The sequence below is a fragment of the Haliaeetus albicilla genome, chromosome 3 (assembly GCF_947461875.1).
Source record: "Haliaeetus albicilla chromosome 3, bHalAlb1.1, whole genome shotgun sequence".
Lineage (NCBI taxonomy): Eukaryota > Metazoa > Chordata > Aves > Accipitriformes > Accipitridae > Haliaeetus > Haliaeetus albicilla.
In genome coordinates this window covers 64,677,842-64,701,838 of record NC_091485.1, presented here as the reverse complement: position 1 = coordinate 64,701,838, position 23,997 = coordinate 64,677,842, and the positions used below count along the sequence as shown (strand labels likewise).

The 23,997-nt window shown below is 42.0% G+C and overlaps 1 protein-coding gene across 4 annotated transcripts in view; it reads left to right on the top strand.

Annotated features, from left to right (window-relative positions):
• ANXA13 (annexin A13) overlaps positions 1 to 23,997 on the top strand; it is a 32,853-nt gene that overhangs the window by 2,521 nt on the left and 6,335 nt on the right. Inside the window, exons 1-7 of one of the 4 annotated variants that reach the window (XM_069780004.1) lie at positions 4,750 to 5,041; positions 6,373 to 6,447; positions 18,531 to 18,609; positions 20,908 to 21,002; positions 22,704 to 22,874; positions 23,530 to 23,563; positions 23,651 to 23,730. In XM_069780004.1, coding sequence (XP_069636105.1) covers positions 5,027 to 5,041; positions 6,373 to 6,447; positions 18,531 to 18,609; positions 20,908 to 21,002; positions 22,704 to 22,874; positions 23,530 to 23,563; positions 23,651 to 23,730 — 549 coding nt within the window. In that variant the 5' untranslated portion in view covers positions 4,750 to 5,026. Of the gene's footprint in view, positions 1 to 1,214; positions 1,286 to 4,749; positions 5,042 to 6,372; positions 6,448 to 18,530; positions 18,610 to 20,907; positions 21,003 to 22,703; positions 22,875 to 23,529; positions 23,564 to 23,650; positions 23,731 to 23,997 lie in introns of those variants that run through there. The other 3 variants (XM_069780006.1, XM_069780005.1, XM_009923356.2) reach the window with 3 other exon arrangements.

The following is a 23,997-nucleotide window of genomic DNA, read 5'->3' as shown; positions in this document are numbered from 1 at the left end:
ACTCATTTTGTCCATTTGCATTTCTAAATTAATTCCTGTTTTCTTATTCTCTGTATATACTTGCAGACTCAGTTATGGTTAACTGTCTTTTGGAGTTTAATTTTCTCAAAGAGCACTTGTTGCATACTTATTGCTACACATTTCTCTTACTATGCTTCCTATCTTTCCTTCCTATAGAGAAAATTTGCTTCCAATTATTCTCAGCAGCCTTCGTTCTTGAGATCATCTTCTCAAAAGACATTACCTTTTGGTTCACTGACTTTTCAAAAGTCTGCTTTTTTCCTTATTCCAAGACTTTTGTGCTTTTTCCTTGCAACAGGTCAATTCCATGTGTCATTACTACTTTCAAACAAGCTACCTTCCCTTTCTGAATTTTCAACCAGTTCCTCCTTGTTTGAAATCAGAAGTAGCAGCTTGGCTTCCTGTAGTGACTTCCTCTATTTCCTGAGACAGAAGTTGATTCCAGTGTACTCAACAAGCTTGATGGACTGGTGGGGGCCTGCCAGTTCACTTTTCCCACCGACAGGTAGCTGAGGCATATCTACGCAGTAAAATATAGTGCTCTGAAAGAGTGAGCTGAGCTGAATCAGTGCAGCTCTCCTCTGAACTGAGCACCTGCACTGAGAAGTTGCAATGAGATCTCTTATTCACATTCCTTCTAGTCCTGGCTGGCCTGATCAGCTACGTGCCACCTTCACCAACATGTGAAGAATATCTGCTCTCCAAGATGACTCTTGTCTCTTTCTCAAGAGTGATTTGTGCAGCACCCTTGAGCTGCTTATTCAAATTGACAACTGTTGATCAGATCTCAAAACCAAATAGTTCCCAGGGAATTTTTTCCTCAGAAATAATGGGGTTTTTGCATATCCAGGAATGGGACAGTGACCTCCTTCAAGGACAATGACTTCCAGCTGGAGACAAATTCATTGTGAATGCCTGGTTTTAGCTTAGTATGTTGACAGGCTGAATTGTTTATTTAGGACTTCCACTCCAGTTTTCAACCCCTTAAATTCCTCTCCAGAGTGAACATTTGAAAGCTTCAGTCCTTCCTGCAGCTTATCCCTGTTAGTGAATGTCTTGGTAAACCTGTCTGAAAATCTTTTGGTCCCTGATATTGCCCAATCAGTCTCTGGTCAACCCACTGCCCTTTTTGCCTGGTCTGGATAATCTCCAAATACTGTTCAGAATTCTTGTGGTTGTCTTTACTTTCTTCAAATTCTCTGTCTCACACAGGTTCACCAGGGACCAGCAGAGTTGAACAGGAATGCCAGGCACTGCTACCACTGTAAGCCGTTTCACAGCTCATACCAGTGCTGCAGTCAAGGTTGATGAAGGCACTAATTCTGTTGACTCTGATGTAATCCACAAGCCATGTTTCTCTGTCACACAGAAATCCAGGTACCTGTCTCTTCAGGGAAAGTTCTGACTCTTCTTGCAGACAGGCAAAGCACAATCCTGCTGCCCAGCCATGTGGGCACGCTGCTACCACAAATATCCTCTGCAAAAAGCACAAAGTTCAGCTTCACTTAGTTCTTACTTGTTACCACGTTGGTCCTTTATTATTTCACTTACTTCACAAGACTGAAGATTTTCAATACCTCTTTGTCCTGGTTTTGGCTGGGATAGAGTTAATTTTATTTCTCATAGCTGGTATAGTGTTATGTCTTGGATTCAGTTTGAGAAGAATGTTGGTAACACACTGATGTTTTCAGTTGTTGCTAAGTAGTGTTTGGACTAAGTCAAGGATTTTTCAGCTTCTCAGGCCCAGCCAGCAAGAAGGCTGGAGGGGCACAAGAAGTTGGGAGGGGACACAGCCAGGACAGCTGACCTAAACTGGCCAAAAGGATATTCCATACCATGTGATGTCATGCCCAGTATATAAACTGGGGGGAGCTGGCCTGGGGGGAATCGCTGCTTGGGAACTAACTGGGTATTGATCGGCGAGTGGTGAGCAATTGCATTGTCCATCACTGGTTTTGTATATTCCAATCCTTTTATTATTATTATTGTCATTTTATTATTATGATTACCATTATTAGTTTCTTCCTTTCTGTTCTATTAAACTGTTCTTATCTCAACCCATGAGTTTTACCTTTTTCCTTCTGATTCTCTCCCCCATCCCACTGGGTGGGGCAGGGAGTGAGTGAGCAGTTGTGTGGTGCTTAGTTGCTGGCTGTGCTTAAACCATGACACTCTTCCATTTAGCCTCAGTTAAGGCTCATCAGCTGTAACTAATTCTGTGGTTACCTTTAGAGCAAAGACTCACTTGATGATCACTAGCAATAATCTCCAGAGTAGCAGTGTTATCAGTCAACAGTTATGCACTGCAGTGTGTGGTGTTTCTTACCTGGGATAATATTTCATCTCCTTTTCACCTCTTTGAATTCTCCCCGCTCCACCTTTCAGAGGAGAATGTTTTTAGGCACCCTTTTGATAAGCCCTTAGTGCCTTCTCATCCTCTGCATCCAGCTTGCTTGAGCTTGCCGTGGCATAATACCTCTCCCTCAATTTTCCATACTGCCAGCAAAAGAAGGAAGAAATAGGTGGAGGCAGACTCCATTCACTAGATACCAAGAGATGCCCCTACCTCATTGCCTGGGGTATGTCACCACAGGAGTGTGGTCCTCAGGTCTTCTGCAGGGAGTCAGTCCTGTTATTTACAAAGCTGAAAAGTACCATACAATCCTTAATTTTTGTTAATTATACAAATTTTTAAACTCCCAGTGGACAAACTAAGTCAACCAAATCGATCGGCGGGAGTAGCACGTAGTTTTCCTACTGATAACCTATTTGCATGTTTAGATAGACCATTTGCATGCATAGCATGGTACAGTATGGCTTAATCAGCTGTTTATTTTAAATCCTTAATGAGTTGCGCCTTCTGGGCTGCTGTATTTCGTTCACAACCAGTAAAAGCAGTAGGATTACCAGTCTGTATTTGAGCTTATGAGTGGCCTCTGACGTCACAGATTCCAGAGAAACCCTGTGGTTGCTTTCTCTCCAACTTTAGTATTTTCTTTAATGTCAGTTGGGACAGCTTTATTCCCAAAAATATTATGAAACAAGTGGGTAGTTCCCAGTTCAGTAAAGGCTTTGAAGATGCCTTTGAGACAGTATGTTACCCCAAAGCATTGAAGTCTGGATAAAATTCTTCGTACTCACATTTGATTTTTACATTGCATGTGTTTGAACACCATAATCAAAGCTGATCATTTATTTTGAAGTGTGTTTGAATGGTAGAGGTCTTTGCAGGCAAGTACTGTCTATCGAACCATTTAAAACCTGGAATTATTACTGCACTTTCAGTAACACAGTGATTTTCTTTTGCTTACTGTTTAGGTAACCACATGGATTTTTTTTTATTTTTTTTCCCCTGAACTGCTATAAATTCAAGTGTACTTGCTTTCTTCTCTTATTTTTCTCTGGGTGTCCTACCTGAGGTCTAGAGCAGGACTTTGACTGGCTGCCAGATGCCCACCAAGCTGCTTTCTCACTCCCCCTTCTCAAAAGGACAGGGGGAGAAAATCAGATGAAAAAGCTCGTACATTGAGATACAGATAGGGAGATTGTTCACCAGTTACTGTCATGGGCAAAAGATGCTTGACTTAGGGAAATTAATTTACTTTATTGCCAATTAAAAATAGAGTCGGGTAGTGAGAAACAAAGACAAAACCAAAAACACCTTCCTCCCCCCTCTTCTTCCCAGGCTCAACTTCACTCCTTCACACCCAACTTTTCTACCTCCTCCCCCTAAGCAGCACAGGGGGACGGGGAATGGTGGTTGCAGTCAGTCCATAATAGTCTCTCCTGCTCCTTCCTCCTCATGTTCTTCCCCTGCTCCAGTATGGGTCACCCACAGGGTCACAGATCCTGCCAGAAAACCTGCTCCAGCGTGGGCTCCTCTCCATGGGCCATTGTTCCTGCCAGGTGCCTGTTCCAGCGTGGGCTCTTCACAGGCTGCAGCTTCCCTCAGGGCACATCCCCCTCCTCAGGTGTGGGGTCCTCACCGGGCTGCAGGTGGATATCTGCTCCACCGTGGACCTCCATGGGCTGCAGGTGGATATCTGCTCCACTGTGGACCTCCATGGGCTGCAGGGGGATATCTGCTCCACTGTGGACCTCCATGGGCTGCAGGGGGATATCTGCTCCACTGTGGACCTCCATGGGCTGCAGGGGGACAGCCTGCCTCACCGTGGTCTTCCCCACGGGCTGCAGGGGAATCTCTGCTCCAGCGCCTGGAGCACCTCCTCCCCCTCCTTTCTCACTGACCTGGGTGTCTGCAGGGTTGTTTCTCTCACATTGTTCTCATTCCTCTCTCACAGCTGCTGTGCAGTATTTTTTACCCTTTCTTAAATATGTTTTCACAGAGGCATCACCAGTATTGCTGATGGGGCTCAGCTTTGCCCAGCAGTGGGTCCATTTTGGAGTCAGCTGGGACTGGCTCTGTCCAGCATGGGGGCAACCCCTGGTCTCTTCTCACAGAGGCCACCCCTGTAACCCCCCCCTACCAAAACCTTGTCACATAAACCCAATACAAGCAGTGAGATTCTGTTTGAAATACTTTGTAGGAGCTGAGGGTCCTCAGTGACATATTAAATACTATTAAATCCCGTAAGATCTGATATGAACTCTTCAGAGGAGGCATCCTTCTTTCTAAAATGTTTGTAAAGCTTGTGTTGGGCACTACCATAGCTATATGTTTTAAATCATTGTAATAACAATTAGATAAACGAGTATGTATAATCTCGAGGCTTATATTGTGAAATCTTTACTTTCCCTGGAGAAACCAGCCAGCTCCATGACCCAACAGGATGCGATATTAGATAACAGGGATAATAAAGCCACCATGTAATGATGAATACACCCCACCTTGAAATGACTAGAATTTAAATAATGTCAGAAGTTATTGATTAACCCAGGGTTGGGTAGGATTTAGCTGCTCTAGTAAAAGTTGAGTATTCCACCTGTATGCTTGTTTTATTTAAGAGCAGAAGAGTCGCATCTTCCATACTCAGGCTAAGCAAAAATGGGCAGTTCACATGTAAGTAATTTAATTTGGATTGTCAAGAATGCAACAATTTGCTGTTTTTATTTTTGTCAATTTTCACTTTAAATTACATTAATACAGCTGCAAATGAAGATTTAACCTCAAAATCTACTTTAAGTGTGGGTGGGAAACTTATATGTAGCTGGTAACATTGTTTAATTGCAGTACATGATTAATGAACCTATTACTGTAACGCACAGGTTCTAAATGTTTTAACGCTCATTGTGGCTTAGTTAAAAGGGGCAGCACTTTAATTTTGAGAAGAAGAAATGATGTGTAGGATGTCATGGGAAAAATAATTTTAGTTAGTTTAGTGAATTTCTGCTGGAACATTGCAAATGCTAAAATAATTCTCTAAATATATATGAAAAACTTCCTGTCCCAAAGGCCATCACTTTCAAAATTTGGCTGTTTTATCACTGAATAGTAGGGCCAGGAGTAATCTCAAAGTGTGGTGCTCGCAGAAGGGCCTGATTAAAATCCAGGTGTCAGGATTTACTACATCGAATTACCGTATGAGTTTTAGAATCGTAGAATCATAGAATGGTTTGGGTTGGAAGGGACCTTAAAGATCACCTAGTTCCAACTCCCCTGCCATGGGCAGGGACACCTTCCACTAGACCAGGTTGCTCAAAGCCCCATCCAACCTGGCCTTGAACACTGCCAGGGATGGGGCATCCACAACCTCTCTGGGCAACCTGCTCCAGTGCCTCACCACCCTCACCGTGAAGAACTTCTCCCTTACATCTAATCTAAATCTACCCTCTTTCAGTTTAAAGCCATTACCCCTGGTCCTATCACTACATGCCCTTGTAAAAAGTCCCTCTCTGGCTTTCCTGTAGGTCCCCTTTAACTACTGGAAGGCTGCTGTAAGGTGTCCTTGGAGCCTTCTCTTCTCCAGGCTGAACAACCCCAACTCTCTCAGCCTGTCCTCATAGGAGAGGTGCTCCAGCCCTCTGATCATCTTTGTGGCCCTCCTCTGGACCCACTTGAGCAGGTCCATGTCTTTCTTATGCTGGGGGCCCCAGAGCTGAATGCAGTACTCCAGGTGGGGTCTCATGAGAGTGGAGGGGGAGAATCACTTCCCTCGACCTGCTGGCCATGCTTCTTTTCATGCAGCTCAGGATATGGTTGGCTTTCTGGGCTGCAAACACACATTGCCGTGTCATGTTGAGCTTCTCATCAACCAACAGCCCCAAGTCCTCCTTGGGGCTATGATTCTATGATTAACAAAGCTTGTCAGCTGCACTTTGTTTCTCCTAATCTCGTGTTTTGCAACCATAGGTTCATGAGTGACTTATGTATTGTGTTTTTTAAACCTCCAGAGCCAGTCTTACAGACTCACAGAGGATATACGGAAACCAACCATAGGGACTACCAGTTTGTCAGCAGATGAGCCAGTAAGCACTTTTTTTATGAAGGATGAGAGGGACACCATGGTGTTACAGCACCTGTTTCCATGGTTTATGGTGGCTTTGGGAGGCACTGCAGTACACAGAGGCAACTCCTCTTTCATGGTCAATACTGGCACTAGAAAGCTGGGTAAAACTGGGTTGTTTCATTCTTGAATACTGCATCTTTCCAAAATTTTGCCTGCTTTGAAATTTCAGAAGTGAAATTTTTTTGAATAGCCCAAATTCTGCTGGGAAAAATATAAAATTAATTGTCTGTGTCAAATGAAGTATTTTATTTGGTTAAATGGATCTACATTTTAAAACTTATTTTTAAAATATCATTATTAAATGAAGTTTTCACTCAAAGCTAAGCATTGTTCAAAGAAAAGGTTCCATTACGTGGATGTTAAAATGGAACTTTTCAGGTATATCAAAATGTCTCATTTTAAAGTGGAGATGTCTTCCTGAACATGTTAATTTGAACAAAATACCAAATTTTACTGAAAAAAAATGCTTTCAATAAAAAATTGCCAACCAGCTCTGAAGTGTACTTTTCTCTTAGAAACTGAGCTCTCAATTAAGAGCTAATGCAACATTACAGCTCAAAATCTGCATATTTCCATGCACTTTTTGTACTCTGAACTCAATCCGGTCCTCTTTTCTACAATCAAAGTTTTTGACTGCACGTCCTTAGAGATTTAAAGTCTCTAATTGTTTTCTCTGTTTGCAGTCTTGCATGAAGCTTATCTGTATTTTTGCTGTCTTCAAAATTACCACAAGTAGAATCAATCCACCTGAAAATCTGGGTAGCTGCTGTGCTGTAAGCAAGGTGCTTGGGGGACATTTTGGGAATAGCAGCAATGGTTTTGATGATATGATGGTGTGATAAGTTTGATGGATTTTGACTTTCATGAAATTGTGTAATTGTGTTTTAACCTTCTGTCTTTCAAGAATCCAAGATGACTATGCATTATTCTGTTGTTCTCTGTGACGTTTGCGACTTGAATTAATTTGGGGGGTGGGTGAGTTCTTTGGTTTTAATTTAAACCACTCTTTGAGATTCTCTGGGACGCCCTTGAGTTTCATCTTCTCATTGTAAAGTAGCCCAAACCTTCTGCCAGGGAGGACTCTATAATGTCAGAAGCGGGTGGCAGGTTGTTGTGGCTAGATGGTTTGAGAAGTTGAAGGTAAAAAGGTAAGTATAACCTGGAGAATATATCTGCCTGAGGAGTCCTCTTGGGGATAAGCTCACAAACATCACAAGGGCCTCTGTGTTGCCTGTGGACATTTCTATCATTGTAGAAATGTTTCCTTAGTACAAGTATTACTTACCACAGCGTGATTTTATTATCTCATCACAAAGCTCAACAATTGCTATTTGTTGCTTCCCCTGGCAGACCAATATTCAGTCACAGCTGATTCTTGTTCAGTCCCTGGCCATGAGCCCACAGTCAGCAGAAGACAGAAATACCTTCTTGTTGAGCCACTCACCACTGGGGAAGAGCTGTGGCAGATTCTTTTCATTTCCGTGGTCCCCTTTTATCCAGGACATTTGCTGTTCCTTTTAGGTCTGAGACTATCCTGTGAGTGCAGCTGTGTTAGGTGTTAACAAGCATCTACCCATGAAAAATTTACGATGCACTCGCGGCAAAAAAAGAACCCGTCTGAAGTATCAAAGGGTCATTACATTTATGTTTTACACAATGTAAACAGGTCAAACAATTATGTTTTACAAAAACATTAAAAAATCCAAAATATCTGGATTCTAACATTCTTCTTTGTATACAACATTTTTAGTATATTGTACCAAGTCCTGTTGTTACTATCCAGAAAAATTACTCTGCCTTTATTGTTAATTACAACTACTGACTGAAGCAATGGACTGATTACTGCTGCTCTGGGTGACTCAGCTGACCTGGGAGTATCTTGAGACTTTCTCCACCCTGCGAGGTAGAAAGGAGTTAGAGACAGAAACCTCCAAGTTTAGTAGACACAGTTGGTTTGTTGGACAATAAACATGCCATGTCTGTATAGTAGCAGCACTTCTATGTGTCTATAAATATATAGATGGTGTTTAGATAATGCATCTTGCAGAGGAATGTTTTAAAAACAGCAAAGGGATCAAGGGGAGAAGCATGTAATCTTGGGGCTTCCCTGATGGGGTGCAACATTCTTCCAGTTCTTCTTTTAAATAATTCAGCTTTAGCATACATGAAGAGTCAACATGATGTTCCCAAATATTGTGTCCATGTTTTTCAGCCCTGCGTAGGAATACTTAAGTCATGTTAGCTTTCATGCTGACATACACAAGAATTTACTTCAGTGCCATCAATTTTAACTTACCAAAACTTTTGACAAGTCTTAGTGGAGGTAATGAGTGTAAAATTTTTAGTAAGACATAAGAACACTTAAGCTACAGTATGCAAGTCAGAGATTTGGTATCTCTGCTGAAAAAGAGGCAGAATATCCCAGTTTCCAATCATTTTAGTTATCATCCCTAATGGCCCAGCATACAAAGTGCTTTCCAACTGGACATTATGGTCAATAAAATAAAAGTAGACAAGTCCACCCCAGTGTAACAGAATTATTCCAGACATGGAATTCTAGATTTGTCCTAGGTGAATAAAGCCATCTGTTTGCCATTTTTCTGTGGCTTTTATTTGCAAAATAAGTATTAAAAGGAAGTGATGTGAGGCATGACTCATGACTAACCACAGGCATGACGCCTCCAGAGATTTCTAGCATCCTTCCCTGCCTTGGCTTCAGCTGCCACACCGGGGGGAGTCAGGTCCCTGTCAGCCCTGTGTCACCTCTGCCAGCCCCATGCAGGTGCTGGGGGCTCTGGCACATCTCAAAGGTGTCTGTATTTAAGCATCTGGATTGAGCCCTCTAGTAATAAAAGCTGTGGGTTTGCAGCTTTGGCATTCCCACTGCATGGTACCCTGGTAGCTAACTCTGATTTTAAAAGTAATCTGAGTTAAGGAGTTCCACCAGCCACAAGAAGGTCTGGACACATTAAAACTGGACAGTGTAAAATTCAGCCATGAGAGATCCTCCCCAAATTTTTTTTGTTTTCTCTTAATTGCAGACTTAATTTTTCTCTTAATCATGCTGATGAGCATACATCAGTGGAGTGGATAAAAAATTAGCCATAAGGTATTATGAGATGATATATTAACAGCTACTTAGAAACATGAGGGACATTGTAGGAGAGAGATGGTTTTAATTTTGCAGTTTAAATAACTGTCAGAGAAATTACCTTCACTGTTGCCACTTCTTTGTAATAGGAAAAAGTAAATGCGACTAACTCTATTAGGATCTTGTTGTCACTGTAGTTTTAGTCTGACATGTAGAAAATAAGGTTATTTGCACCTCTCAGTTTGGAAGGAGTCACTGAGTCATTGCAAAAGCTGTTCAGTAATGAAGTCTAATCTACATGACTTATATATATTGTATTATCCAATAGAGACTTCATATAGAAATTGTTTTGTTCCTGTTAGCCACAAACTGTCAGCAACAAGCTAGCCCAACAGTGCATGTTGCTTTTGTACAGCTGTTAGTTCTAAAACAGCCGTAAGGATTTGGGAGAGTGACAGCCTGCCTGGCAGATGGTGGATGGCATTCGGAGATACTGGTACCATTCTCTGAGCAGTCAAGGAGGCAGATGGCAATTTTCCAGTTACATATTGTGGTTGACTGAGAAAATTGCTCAAACAAAAATGACAGGTACATTTTAAAAAACAGCAGAGGAAGAAACCTTGCAGTCAAAAGGACACATGTAGTCCTTAAGGGAGCACTTGCCAATTGACCTGTGTCAAAAAGGTGTTTACCAACCCCACCTTTTTATTACCGTAGCACAAACCTTGGTGCTTGCTGATACTGCCCCACTGCCAACATGCCGCCGCTGTTTGCTTCTGTTTGTTTTTAAATGTTAGCGCCCATCTACTCTGACCTGTGTGCTAAAAGCCTTTACATTTCATATAAATTCCTACCTGAATAATTGAGCCAAATTATTTGAATTTCGCTGAAGAAGAGCTTGCAGAAGAACACCTTTCTTTGATGCCAGGATGATAGGAGATGGTGAACCCACCATCTGCTAATGACCAGACATCCTTGCCCCTGAACAGCCTTTCCCAGTTAGATGAGACCCAACCTTGCCTACCAGTAATTGCTCTTTGTTTCTTTTGCTACTCCACTATATTAAAGAGCTGTAATATTTGGAAGTTTTTCTCACGGAAGTACCTATACACTGAAATGAAATGGGCTTTATCTGCTTTTCTGCCCTTTCTGATTGATGGTCTGGAGCTTTGTGAGGAAGTCACCCTTTTAACCCCCAGGTATATTTGCAGCCCCGTGCCAGGCTGGCTGACACGGCCAGGAACAGGGCTGTACCGGTGACCCAGGGCCTCGCTGCTGCAGAAGGCAACCACAGGTCACTGGACTCCATTGCCAGCTTGCCCCAGGGCCCTCGTCCATCCCATGGCAAAGCTGGAGGCTCCTGGTGGAGGGGTGATCCTCTGCCTGCCAGCTCCGAGAGCTCTCCCACCCACAGCTCTGAGATGTGTGATACGTGTCTGCAGGCTCTTTGCCATGGGCGAGGGAGGTATGTTGCTTGTCAGGCAGGTTGGATGCTACCACTGAAGTGGCTTTTCCTCCTCTCTTCTGATGTTCAGTCCAGTCTCAACTGCATTTTTAACTGACACAAGCAGGCAGATATATTTTCTATTAGGAATGCATAGGTTTAAAATAAGGTGGCAATATTATAAAGGAATAATATACCTTATATAGGGGTAGAAGGCTGTGACTATTCCTGTTATGCTCATACCTTCTGCTATGACCCAAAAATTGATGCAGTTCAAAGGGGCCTAAGGTAGCTTTAAGTATTGAAAAAAAGACTTAGGACTGGAAATGTCTGTTCTAGTAAATCACGCTATTGATGAAGTACAAACGTAGAATCGTGTTTTCAGTCTGTCTTTGGAAGTAGATCAGAATCAAAATACAGCAGCCTACTCCCTTGTTTGTTCTTGTGTTTTATTCATAACATACGGAAATGCTTGCCAATGAGTGATGAGATTTGGGCTCTTTGTCACTAAGACTGTCCCATTGGGTGGGAGTTCAGAGTCTGTTCTGCTAACAGGGTGTTATCCTGACAATGTGTGATGTACTAGAAGACTAAAACCACAAGATCTAAGACAATGTGCCCTTTTTTTTTTTCCTATCCAGTACTGTTAGTCTAGTTAACCTTGGATTCTAGTTGCATTGTAGCTCATTAAAGGTTTCTGCCAGGATAAATAATTAATCGTGAGTATATGTGTGATGATAAAAAATTAATCATTAGGTGCTGATTTGCCAAAAGCTGTCTTCCGTGATCATAGTATATTAGATACAATTTAACTAATGAGATGAACACCCCAGTCCTGTTGTTTATTATGCTAACAAGGTGACTAGATGGTTTGGGACATTTCTTGGCAGATAGAGAATATAAATTTTCCTCTCCACACAGAAGAGGAATACAGAAAATCATAGAATTGGAAGGCACCTTGAGATGTCAGCTCACTTATCCATTGCCTACAGCAAGATCAGCTCTGCCCAAACCCGTCCTGACAGCTCTAGCAGTGCTGAGCTGGAGGAGAACTGGTTCGTTAGTTGGAGACGAGGCTCCCCAAAGGTCTTTGGACTGGTGACTCGGTGACTGTGCATGGTGAGAACTGAGAAATCTCAACAGGTTCCACAGTTTCTAATCTGTGATGGGTTTTCAATTGTTTTGGCTTGTCTGTTTGGTTTTCTGGCATTCCTGTGCTCACCTTTGGGACATTATGGATTGTTTGGGCCTTGGCATCGTAAAGAAACAGAATGCATGACACTGCAATATGTATATATCTGTTACCCTAACTAAGAATATTTGAACCCACTGGACAACTTTTAGATTAATTTACCAGCAGGGGCTTAGTCTCAAAATTATTAGGTGCCTGTTACACTTCTTGAATATCTTGAGAAGAGAGAGACTGTGTTAGAAATCCCTGGAGCAAAAAACTGAGGCATGAGCTCAACCTTTATAAGACAACAGAGAGTCAACACAGTGATGGGCCAGTATGCCTATGCCCATCACAGGAACTGCTTCAGCTGCAGCAGGTGGTAGAGGCACCAAAATCAGCCAAGCAGGAGATGTAAATCTGTGGGAAACGAGGCAGAGGGGTTTCTGGTTCTCACCTGCTTGGTAGAAAGGAAACCTCAGATTGCTGCATATGGAACTGGTTTATGTCATTCTTTTCAAAACCTTGTTTTTCTCCAATGCATTTTTGTGAACATAATTAAATACATGTGAAGAATAAGAAAACTGGTAAAATAGCTGTGGCATGATTCTGTTGATCACCTCCAGTTACTGTTGGTGATGCCCTCAGGTATGTCAGACATCTGCACTGGGTTGACAGATGCAAGTCCCACAGGAGACCACTCACTTCTGACAGGCTGCGGGCAGCTTACCATGGGGCATCTCTAACAGCATCACATACCCACATTTAGACAACTGAATAGTGCCCTAAATTTTATTCCAGACCTCACTCAAATGCAGGAATCAGTGCGGTAAAGAGCATGGCTGGGTTTGTCTGCCCTTTCTATGTGCTGCCATTTTGAGATTTAATTTTTACTTCTGTTAAGCTAAAGAAAAATGAAAACAGCAACCAAAGAGAAGAAGAGAAGCTTGTAATTAGACATCCACTAAATAAAGCACATAAAATGGACTTGGCAGAAATGAAGACTGGATTGGACACTCAATATCCCTGGATCAATCCAGCCCTTTTTAGAGCTCTGCCCATAGCTATTAGACCCACATCTCGACTGCTCTGGTCAGCAGCCACATTCCTGCTGGCTCTTCCTAGTGATTTGTTTGTAAGGGTCTGCGTCTGCATTTATCCGTGCTAGTTATCAGCATCGATCTGTGTTAGAGCTGCAGCAGGTGAGCACTGTCAGCAACATCCCAAGGAGCTACCCGTTCTGTTCTTTGACGGTACTCCTCCATAAACCTCTGTTCCTGTGCATGGTTGTGGCATCTGCTTGAGATGATGGAATGGAAAAATTGCTGTGATTGCTCAGCTCTATTATCAGCTATTTTCAGGTAGGGTACATTGTCTCTCTTTCGCAATACGGGAAGCTACCTGGCATGTTCATGATAGTGTTTCTTCTGTTCTTGTCTACTGACAGATAAGCACTTTGTATCTACTGCAAGCTTAATTGTCTTTAGCCTAAGGAAGAGATTAGAATTTGTCTTCAGAAATGTCTGCAATGTATTGCAACATCCCACCATTTCTAACTACCGATGCTTTGAATCCACCAGAGCTCTTATTCCGCTCCCTCCACCCCCTCCGCCCCATGTCTTTCTTGGTTTTGCTGATGTTTTTGTTAAACTGTTTATTTGCGTACCATAAGGGCTCCACATGCTGAAATATCAAAGAACAGTCCCCAAATGCTTCTCTAAGCATTGCAGATCATCTTCAACTATAAAGTCATCTTGCATCTCCTTAAAGTCAAATGTAATTTACAGTAGGAAAAACTACTTGGTGTGCTTTACAACAAGGTAGAACTGTTAGTTTTAGATCAGTTATAATCTATCCACTTTAATAGAAATAAATCTGTGGCAATTCTAGCCAAAGCTGCAAGGGAAAATGATTGTTGTCTAAAATATGCTTGAGTGAAGCAAAACCTGTTCAAGCTAAGGAACACTGTTGGCAGAAAAAACAAGTGGACACAGGCCATGAATACAGCTAGGCTGGAAGTGAAAAGAGGATTTCTTACCACCAGAACTCTGGTTACACTTACATTTATTTATACAATTAATTATTACACTTACATTAATTACACAATTACTGTAGAAGTATTGGAGACAAGTATAGAAGAAAATGAAGTAACTGAGTAGCTGGATCTGGACCAATTTATGAAAGCAAGTTCCCTTACATACTATGTCCAGCTGCAAAATTTGTGTGCAATATGTCCATCTGCTATTTCAGACTCCACATCACACTATCACCAAAATTGCTATAACACTTGTAAGTCATTAACTACTCAAATCTAATCTAAGATCCTAACTCTAAAACAAGAGCTATATTAAAGTGATTCTGCCCATATTTTTAAAAGGAAAATGCCTGCAAGTTACAAATGGTATTAAACATCAGTTTCTTTTGCCATTTATCCCTTGCAGAAAAATCTACCTGTCAAAATCTGCAGAGTAGGAAGCAGTACAGTTGTGAACAGCTCTCCCTCTCCTGCATGGGAAAGGCTGCGTCAGTGGGCAAGATCAAGGCTGGGACCCAGCAGGTAGTGAATTTTAACCAGGGCTTTCCAGAAGACTCATGAGTTGGCCTTGACAGTCACTTACCCAGAGTATCAGATTTCTTATGTTTAAAGCTGATGCTAGTATTACACACAGTACTATAAGAATTATATCCCCCAGGTGTATCATTTAATGTTTTATAGTGATTTGTTTGAAGGCGGAAGCTTTAGCAGAGCTGACTCAATAGATTCCTCTGGTGCTTTTAAACAAATATGTCCTGAACATCATTAAGAAACAGGTCTTCCTTCCCTTCCGCATGATTTTCCCTTTGAAAAGAAATAACATTTCTTTTTTATGTCTTTATGAATCCTTGTAAATCCACAACGTTGTTTCAGATGCTGGTGCTACCATTTTCCTACCTGTTGCAACTGTGCTACGCACAAATACAACAGCTACAATGACAAGTTGCACCTAGAAGTTAGCTAAAACCTGAGCATAACTGACCAGCCATCAAGGCATAAGAGAGCAAATCACTCTCCCAAAGTCCTGTAATGACATTACCAGGCCCAGGTGCATCTGTGATGGGGCAGTGGGAGCTGCGAGATGGCAGCATTAGCATGATAAGGGTGATACCCACAGCCCAGCACTGCTGGTGGGTAAGGCAAAGCAAAGTACAAACCAGCTCCTTGCCTTTGGGTGCTTGTGTAGGTGTTTCTGTCCAAGCTGAATGACTGAAAAGTGGGAGCAAGTGCCAGATGAAGCCTTTTCCCTCTCACTTCTCACTAGTGCATCTTCTGTCCCAGGTCAGGAGGAAGTGAATGTGGAGCAACAGTTCTCAGTCATGTTGTTGGAGTGAATTTGGGGGCCTATAAATTAGAATAGCACTTGGATACTACAAAATAGTCAAATCTGTGCATCTGATATGTTAGCACTTTTCTCTCTATTTTCTGCTCCACAATCATCCCTTTTTTTGCTGATTTTTCAGCTGTTTCCCTGGTCCTTACCCTCACAAAGAAATGCTTTGCAAACAACTCTAGGATAACTTCAGTACTGGCTGCCTAACATAGACAGCAGGATCAACTGTATGAGTGGCATGAACATCATCTGAGAAGCATACTAACACTATAGAGATGAAATAATGATAGCTTAATGTCACCATCATTACTGCATTCTGATATTGTACCCTGTTCCTACAAGCAGTTTTCCACATGGCGCAGGGGAAAGGCAGCGATACTGTCTCTCCAGCTTACAGTGTCCTTTGGGATTGCTCCAGGGTGCATGATACAGATGCAAGAATTAATTAGGAGCGCATAACCCAACACAGCAGTAACTCTGACAATACTACCAATCATATGTTAAAGTATGGACTGAAGTGTTTAAAAACAATTTGCATGTTAAACTTGGTATTATGGAGAGGGGAAAACCATACTGGCACCACACACTGCTGTCTGCAGGGTACACTCAATTGAACAGGCAGCAGAGTATCCTCCTGAATGCTACACCATGATGCTCATTGAATTCGCCATACATTGAGAAGCACCTGGACCACACTCCTTGTGTCAACGCTGTGCCTGTATGACTCTCCTGCAAAGAGGCCCATTGTGCATGCAGCATTTGCATACTGGGGCTGTATATCCAGAATAAACTTTTGTTGTATTGTGGGATCCCATCATCCTGTTCCCCCAAATTCATCACCCACCAAGTCTGATTAGCTGTCATTGTTTGTTTTGGTATTACAGAGAACAAAGGTGAATTTTATTCTCACAAGAATGAAAATGAGGGTATAGTAATCAGAAAAGAAGAAAGAAATTAGAGTTGCTTAATTTTCAAGCATGTGTGCAAAAAGATATCTTTTGTACATGATTCCATCAAAGGAGAAGCACGTACACCCTATCATAATAGAAAAATGTGAATGCAATTCATTTTGGATAAAGACAGTGATCAGTGCGTCTGTTTTCTAACTTTGTGCTTTTCCCTTTCCTTTTTGACAAAATTCCTGATAAATTTGAAGACCGTTAAATAAAATCTTTCACTAGAAAGTGTTACTTATGTGCATCTATTTCCACCTTGTTTGAAAGGTTTAGAAAAGCATGTGTGCGGGTCAGATCTTACAGTAGGATACATGTTTTACAAGCAACATTTGTGATAATGATGTGGCAATGAAAGTGTTACCTTGCACTGTAAAGACCAAGAGAAATTATTGCATTGTTATTGTACCTTACTAGTTGCTATTGCTGTAAAAATAACTTTCAATTTCAGTGAGATGGCTGCGCTACAGCAGCTACCATTAGCAGTAAGTCATATCCTACCTGCTAACTGCATTAGGAAAGCCAGGTACCTAAATTGTCTTTAGCCGCTCACAAAGGTACATTGGTAAAGCAGCGTAGGGACTGGACTTGGGTTTTCTGCTTGAAAAAAGACCCTTTGTCTTTTGACAGAGGACTCCTTTATCCAGAGCTGTAGCTTTTCCACCAGAGCTAGTAGATCACAGCACAAAACTTTTGAAGAATACCAACAAACAGATTTCCAGGCTGTATCTATACTTGTAAATAAACCAGGTTGTTCTCTGGCCAGATGGGTACGTGGCAGGGCATGGCCCGCAGCCATAAGGCTAAATTCTCTTTATCGCACAAGCAGAATGATATTGTGCCTAATGTCTTTCAGGAATCGTCTCTGCCCTGTGCTATCCCCAAAGACAAGGAAGTTAATCAGCCCTTTAGCCTCTTCTGCTCTTCAGTAGGCTGGTGGCATTTTCAGAAGGGCCTAAAAGCAGACTATCGTGCGCTGGGGTGTCGTAACCCTTAATTTAGTGGAGAGCAGAGCGCCATGCCCTGGGGTATCATAACTCTTAATCAACAGTGGTGGTGCCAATGCCTGGCAGCCCTGCAAAGCAAGTAGCCTGATCCACATGTTGCTATTTGAATGGAAATGCCAAAGCACTTGCAGTGCCTGCTTAGACCTCCCGAATCTGTGGTGTGCATATAGTTCTATTTGATTTAGGAGCCTAGGACCTATTTTCCAGTATTATTTTAGAGTTTAGGCATTTAAAAGATCTGATTCATGATATTACAGGGGTTGAAAACCTTTCCGACCTCCTGGTCTCAGATAACTTCTACCCTCGTCTGAGAAACAGCAGAATAGAGGGTGTACCAGCATTTCAGCCCCTGTGATTCACAGCTTGTCAGGTTAGTAGGAACAGGCATGGTTTTTCTGTTTACAGTGGTATGTCTGGATGTAAACTGCAGCGGCTGTGGACTTTGAGTTATTATCCCCGATAGATTTAGCTCAAGGTAACCACATGTACTATTTTGCCAAAATAAAAAAAACACCAGCTTTATCACGTTATATATCTCCAATTATCTTGATTGCATGAATGCATCGATGCAAGAAAGGTTTGCAGGACCAGTTTTTATTCAGCTGATTCAGATTGTAAGCTCCTAGTACTTACAAACATACTGCAGAGGCAGGGCCTGTTTCTGTACATGTCTAATAGGGCGTTTTTATTGGCCTACTATAAAGTGATTTGATCTGGCATGAAGATGCCTAGTATGAAGTTACTACCTTTAAATTATTTTAATAAGGCTGAACTGGCAGAACAAAGTTATATATGATCAGCACTGTGTGTCATGTGGTGACAGCTATTTGTGGATCCATTCTAGGAGCCCTAGTGACAGATAGAGTGTTTCAGCAAAGGCTGGCATGAACTTCACGGTTTAGGTGGTGTAAACAAATATCAAGCAAGAAACTGGCCCAAACTGCTGTCATTCAGAGAGACTAATGCAAAATTGTCTCCCGTGTATCTGTTGTGCCTCTGTTTTCCTAGTCAACCAATAAACACCATCATCATGGTTTTGATCCAGACCGAGATGCCAAGAAAATACATAGTGCCTGCAAAGGAGCAGGTAAGAAAGCTCTTGTTTTTTATACAAAGGGAAATTAATTATTATAATTAATAATTATAATATTCAATATTATAAAGAGCATATACATAAACCTAGGGCAAAACAACTGTTCCAACCAGTTTCAGGTAATCTTTATGCTTCCTGTCACTTACTGACTCAAAGAACATGCATACCCATGAAGTTTTATGTGATTAAGATAAATGGGAAGGGAAGCCAGCTTGTTCCTCAAAGACTGGTAAGATCTAGTTTGTTAATTGCTTGGCTCCAGGGAATTGGGATAAACATGGTATTTGCTCCCTGTGATAGGAACATCAAGCTGTCAAGACTGATACGACAGTCAAGGGGTCCAGCTAGTCACATCGGATTAGGGTGTCCTTATATATGTCCTTTCCCAGCCCTTCAGGGGCCAGTAACAAACATCACCACCCCCATATGTCCATCAAAGCCCACTGCAGCTCCATCAGCTGAAAGGAATATATGGTGCTCTTAATCTGCATCAGTGATTTTTAAACAAAAATACTGGCTCCCACCATGTTCTAAGGTAGTTTGAAGTAAGCTGGCTGGCTGTGCACTGATGTGAATGAGGAATGCACAGTGGTCATGGGATCTTCAGGTCCATGGAGGTGACAGCGTCCAGCAGAGGAAGAACAGCCAGGCAGCACATGAGAGCAGTAAGTTATTAATTCACTCCAGGCATTTGCACAGTAAACATGTATTTAAGCATTTCTTCCTGGTGTAGCACTGACGTTCAGAATCAGCTGGTTAAGTAAGTGCTGCATTTTAGGAACTGTTCCCATCCTATCAGCTGAGCCCCCTCAAGACAGTTCCTCATAGGACTCTCCTAAGGAGAGTTTAACCCCATATTGTCAGATAGGAGTGCTTTTCCTTCTAAAACTGGACCATGCCTTCTGCCTCAGTTCTAAGCAGGAAGAACTGGACAAGATGCCCTAAGCTTGTCCTGTATGTACCTGATGGTGATATGCAGGGGTGAAAATGCATCAGCTGCTGCCGAATGCCAGTACCATTTGTAATTTTATCCTTTGTACCGGCCGCTCCTCGGAAAGCCTTGTTGATCCCTGCTCCCGAGAGCCTGAGATGAGGCATGGCACAAAGCCCAGTAGGTGGGTGCAGCAGATGGAAGAGCACAAGGAGAGCATGGGGCAGTGTCCACCAGCGTGACATGCATGCATCAGCAGACCTAGCATATGGCTTGATGCCTATGATCAGCCATCTAAACCCGTTATATGCTATGGGCATTTTGGCAGTGCCCATCACATGCAGAGTCATAGGTCTCTCCTGATACACATTCTCCATTTCAATACTTGTCTTGAAGAAATAATGCCTGAGGCAAGCTGCTGGCCCTTAGATGGAGGTGCACCAGGACACGCAAGTTAATGCAATAGCTGCTCTATTGTGTCTTTTGGGCATCCAAGTAACGTCACTGCGGTCCTGACCCTTTCGCCACAAACATAACGGATGCCTTACAGCAACTTTGTTTAGTGCAAACATCTGTTTATATGGCTGAGGGCAAGAAAAGTACAAGAACAAGGTCATTGCCTTTAGTAAGCTGCTTCCATCCATTGCATGAGCTACAGCTCAAAGCTGCCCGAGGGTTTCTGCTGGAGAGGTGCTGCGTGTTCAGTTCCCCCATGGGTTCCCGGGAGATGCAGCTGCTGTGGTGCCCATCACGGGGGCACCGCACGCTCCCACTTCACTCTCACTTACTTTTGCCAAGCAAAACAGCACCAGCAGACCACGAAGGCTGGTTCCTGCTCCTCCTCCTCCTGACTCCATTTAGCGCAAAGCACAACCCATTCTGCACAGGCTGTGGGTTAATGAAGCTGATTTAAACACATGCTCACCTACCCCAGCCTCTCGCCCCACGCCGTTCAGTCTCTTGTGCTGGCACAAGCGTTCACGTGCTTAATGAACTGGATCTGGTGGCTGGTCCCTCGGGACTACACAAACAAACATTGCCACCAAAAATGTGTACGTCAGCCCAAGGGCACTGGCATAACCCTCATTTTAGGAGCAGTGTCTGACCTTCTCAAACAGAAGACTCAATTTCCCTGATAAAATATGAGCGGCGTGAGATGGAGAACTTGTATTTTATGGTCTGAACATTGTAGCTGACTACAGTTAAATATATCCTCAGAAGAATCTTAGATGCTACAAATTCTAAAGTTGGCACCAGTGGGGATTTATGGATAGCAATTTTCTTCTCTTTAGAGATCATTTTTTCTTTCCTCTGCATTAGATTCCTGATTAAATAATTCCTATGCACAACTTCTTTTTCAGGAACTGATGAAAAGAAAATTATTGAAGTCTTGTCGAGTCGAACAGCAGAGCAGAGACAACAAATAAAACAGAAGTACAAGGCTCTGTATAGCAAGGTATTTTTTAAATAAATGTCCTCTCTGTTTCAAACCACATGCCTGCTAGAAATATAGCCTACAGGCCTCTGCTTTTGAAAATATCAAGGGTGCAGTGGATTTAAGGAGGACACCAGTTAGTTTCTGATTCAGCAATTTATTTTATCTCCCAAAATACCAATTATATTTCTAATCTTAGGCCTCAGAGTCTTCTCGAAATCAGGCTTAACCAGATGACAGCATTTTAATCAAAGTTGGGAAAGACAGAAAATAACTCATAACTGAAATAAAAAAATATTTCAGCTTGTGTTCGTCTTCAGCACATTCAGAAAAAGAAATTAATGTAAAAGGGAATTTTAAGTCAGAATCCCTCTCAGACCAGATGCAAATTCAGAGGAACTATTTGATCTTACCTCATTGTATTTTTGTTGAGTTTAATAGATGTAGTATTGATTTCTTCCAGTGATGAAGTAGAATACACCTTGTAAAACTAAGAAGTCTCATTGAGCGCTTGATTTCTGGAGGAGGAAGCATAGACTTCCTTAACGATTTTGCATGTAAGAAAAATAAAGCTTCCAATATATTATTTAGGTAAACAGCTGAATCCTGCAGAGCTTATTATTAAATTGGTATTTTCTTAAGGTCTGCTTGCTCATTAGTCATTATCAATGTTAATAAGACAGGCAGCACTGGACCTGAAAGCCTTCTATATGTAAAACTTACAGCAAGCATGATAAAGATTTTGTGGTTACATAAACACTATAGAGTTAGTTCTGTAATGAGGATTAATAAAAACAGGCATTAGAAATAAGCAAATACCATGAGACATCCCGGTTACATCAGCATGTAGCAACCCTTCTTCCTTGCCTGGGCAGCCTGAATCATTCGGGAAGGAGCCACAAGTTGGACCATTTTGCTCTCCTGCTGCTCCAGGAAGCAAGGTTCATGGTGCACGCGTTGAAACTGCTCCAACACCAATGTCAGGCTTTGACTTGAAAAGATTGAGTGTTCACTTGCGATTGTATAAGAGGTTATTTAAGAACAATAGATTTAGAGCTAGGCTTCTCATTTCTTGTTCTCAACTTGTCAAGTACTTCCCATACTACAGGAAATGTTAACTGCAGATAGGACTTCAAATAAATCATCAGTAGGCATCCTTCTCAGTGTACATGCACTAGCTAGTTCTTCTCCAGGGTCGTAATAAATTTTGAATTAAGTAGATCGTATCACAGAAGGTTGGTTTGTTTGGGGTTTTTTTGGTGGAAAAGATGCTGATTGCACCAAAGCACTTTGTAGAAATTTGTTGCTTTTTCCAGTAAGTCAGTTTTAAGTGGAAGAGAAGTTTCCTAAGTTGGATCACTTCTTTTGAAGGGATCCCTGCTTTTTTCAAAGCAGGAAGTTTCTGCATTGTGTTTCAGAGCAGTCTCCTGTTAAGCTTTTAAAAACACTAGTTTGCAGTTATTTAAACAAGTTAGAGTCAAAACTGGACAGATATCAGCTGGTATTTGAAGATGGGACAATCATTTCACTCAATCTGAAACAAAAATTTTTAGGGAATTTATTCTGAAAAAAAAAAGGTCCACATATTTAAAGGCTTTTTTATGTTTTTGTCCCTTTTTGATACAGAGGAAGCTTTGAAATCATGACATTTCCCAAAACAAATTAAGAAACCCTCTAATCCCACCTCAGCTTTTGTGCTAACCCTTCTGACTGCCCCCGCAGGATTTGGAAGAAGACCTGAAGGGAGACCTGAGTGGGAATTTCGAAAAGGCTGTGCTGGCTCTGCTGGACCTGCCCTGCGAGTACGAGGCCCGAGAGCTTCAGAAGGCGATGAAGGGCGCTGGGACGGATGAGACACTGCTGATTGAGATTCTCTGCACACAAAACAATAAGGTTGGGACACCATGCGTGACTTTCCTTAGGTAGCAGGGCAAAGAGCTTGCCAAAAGCATCCCCCCGGGAGGAGGAGAAGGGATCAGACCAGCTTCCACAGCTGAAATGCCTGTTGTCACTGGTAGCAGTGGTAAGGTTGCCACACCAGGGCTGGAAGTCTTGCAGGAGTTCAGAGCAATATAATTCAAATTCCTTCCTTGGTCCTACTCATATCTGCCTGGATGGCACAGAGGCAACACTGATGATAGAGAAACCCCCGGGTGCCCGTGAAAGAGAGCTTTGGCACTGCTCTGACCATTCAGAGGTGGCTCCTACCAGGTACAGGAATGCAGTCCTCTTCAAAAAGCCCTTTAGCTTACACTGAAATGCAAGTGAAACCAAGGGACACCTGCACGAGTCAGGCATCCCTTGAAATGCTGTCCTGAACCGGGCTGGGTTTGAGCCGTGTCTCTGTGCTGCAGTCAGTCCCGGCATGAGCGGGGAATGGGAATTCAGCTTCTCCCACCCCATGCTTGCGATGCCTCATGCAACATGGGCATGGTACTGACTTGCTGGGGGTTTGTTTGCTTATTTGTTTATTAATTAAATTTATTTATTTTTACTTATTAATTTATTTCTAAATATGTTTTCCTTTTTTGTTTATTTATTTGCCTAGGAAATTGTAAACATAAAGAAGGCATACAAACAGCGTAAGTAGTATTGTCTTTTGAACACACACCTTCATTTAAAGCCTTTATCACTGGGGGAACCCTCACAGATTTTTTTTTTCTCCACAGTCTTTGATAGGGATCTGGAGTCTGATGTTAAAAGTGATACTAGTGGCTCTCTACAGAAGATATTACTCACTGTGCTAGAGGTAAGGCTGGGGGCTTCCCTCTTATGCAGCTACCTGACAGAGATATTTCCTTTTCTCTATCCTGTCTACACTAAGTAATCATAATAAGTATTAGCTGGTATTTATAATAATGTAATTATTATATGTAATATAATAATGAGGTAATTACAGTAAGCAAAAGGCATTCTTCAGTATAAGAGCCTTCTATATCTATAGCTTTTTAATACATAAAATTTTAATTTATAAAATCAGAAGTACTTTTATAAATTCTGATACTTTGAAGACAAC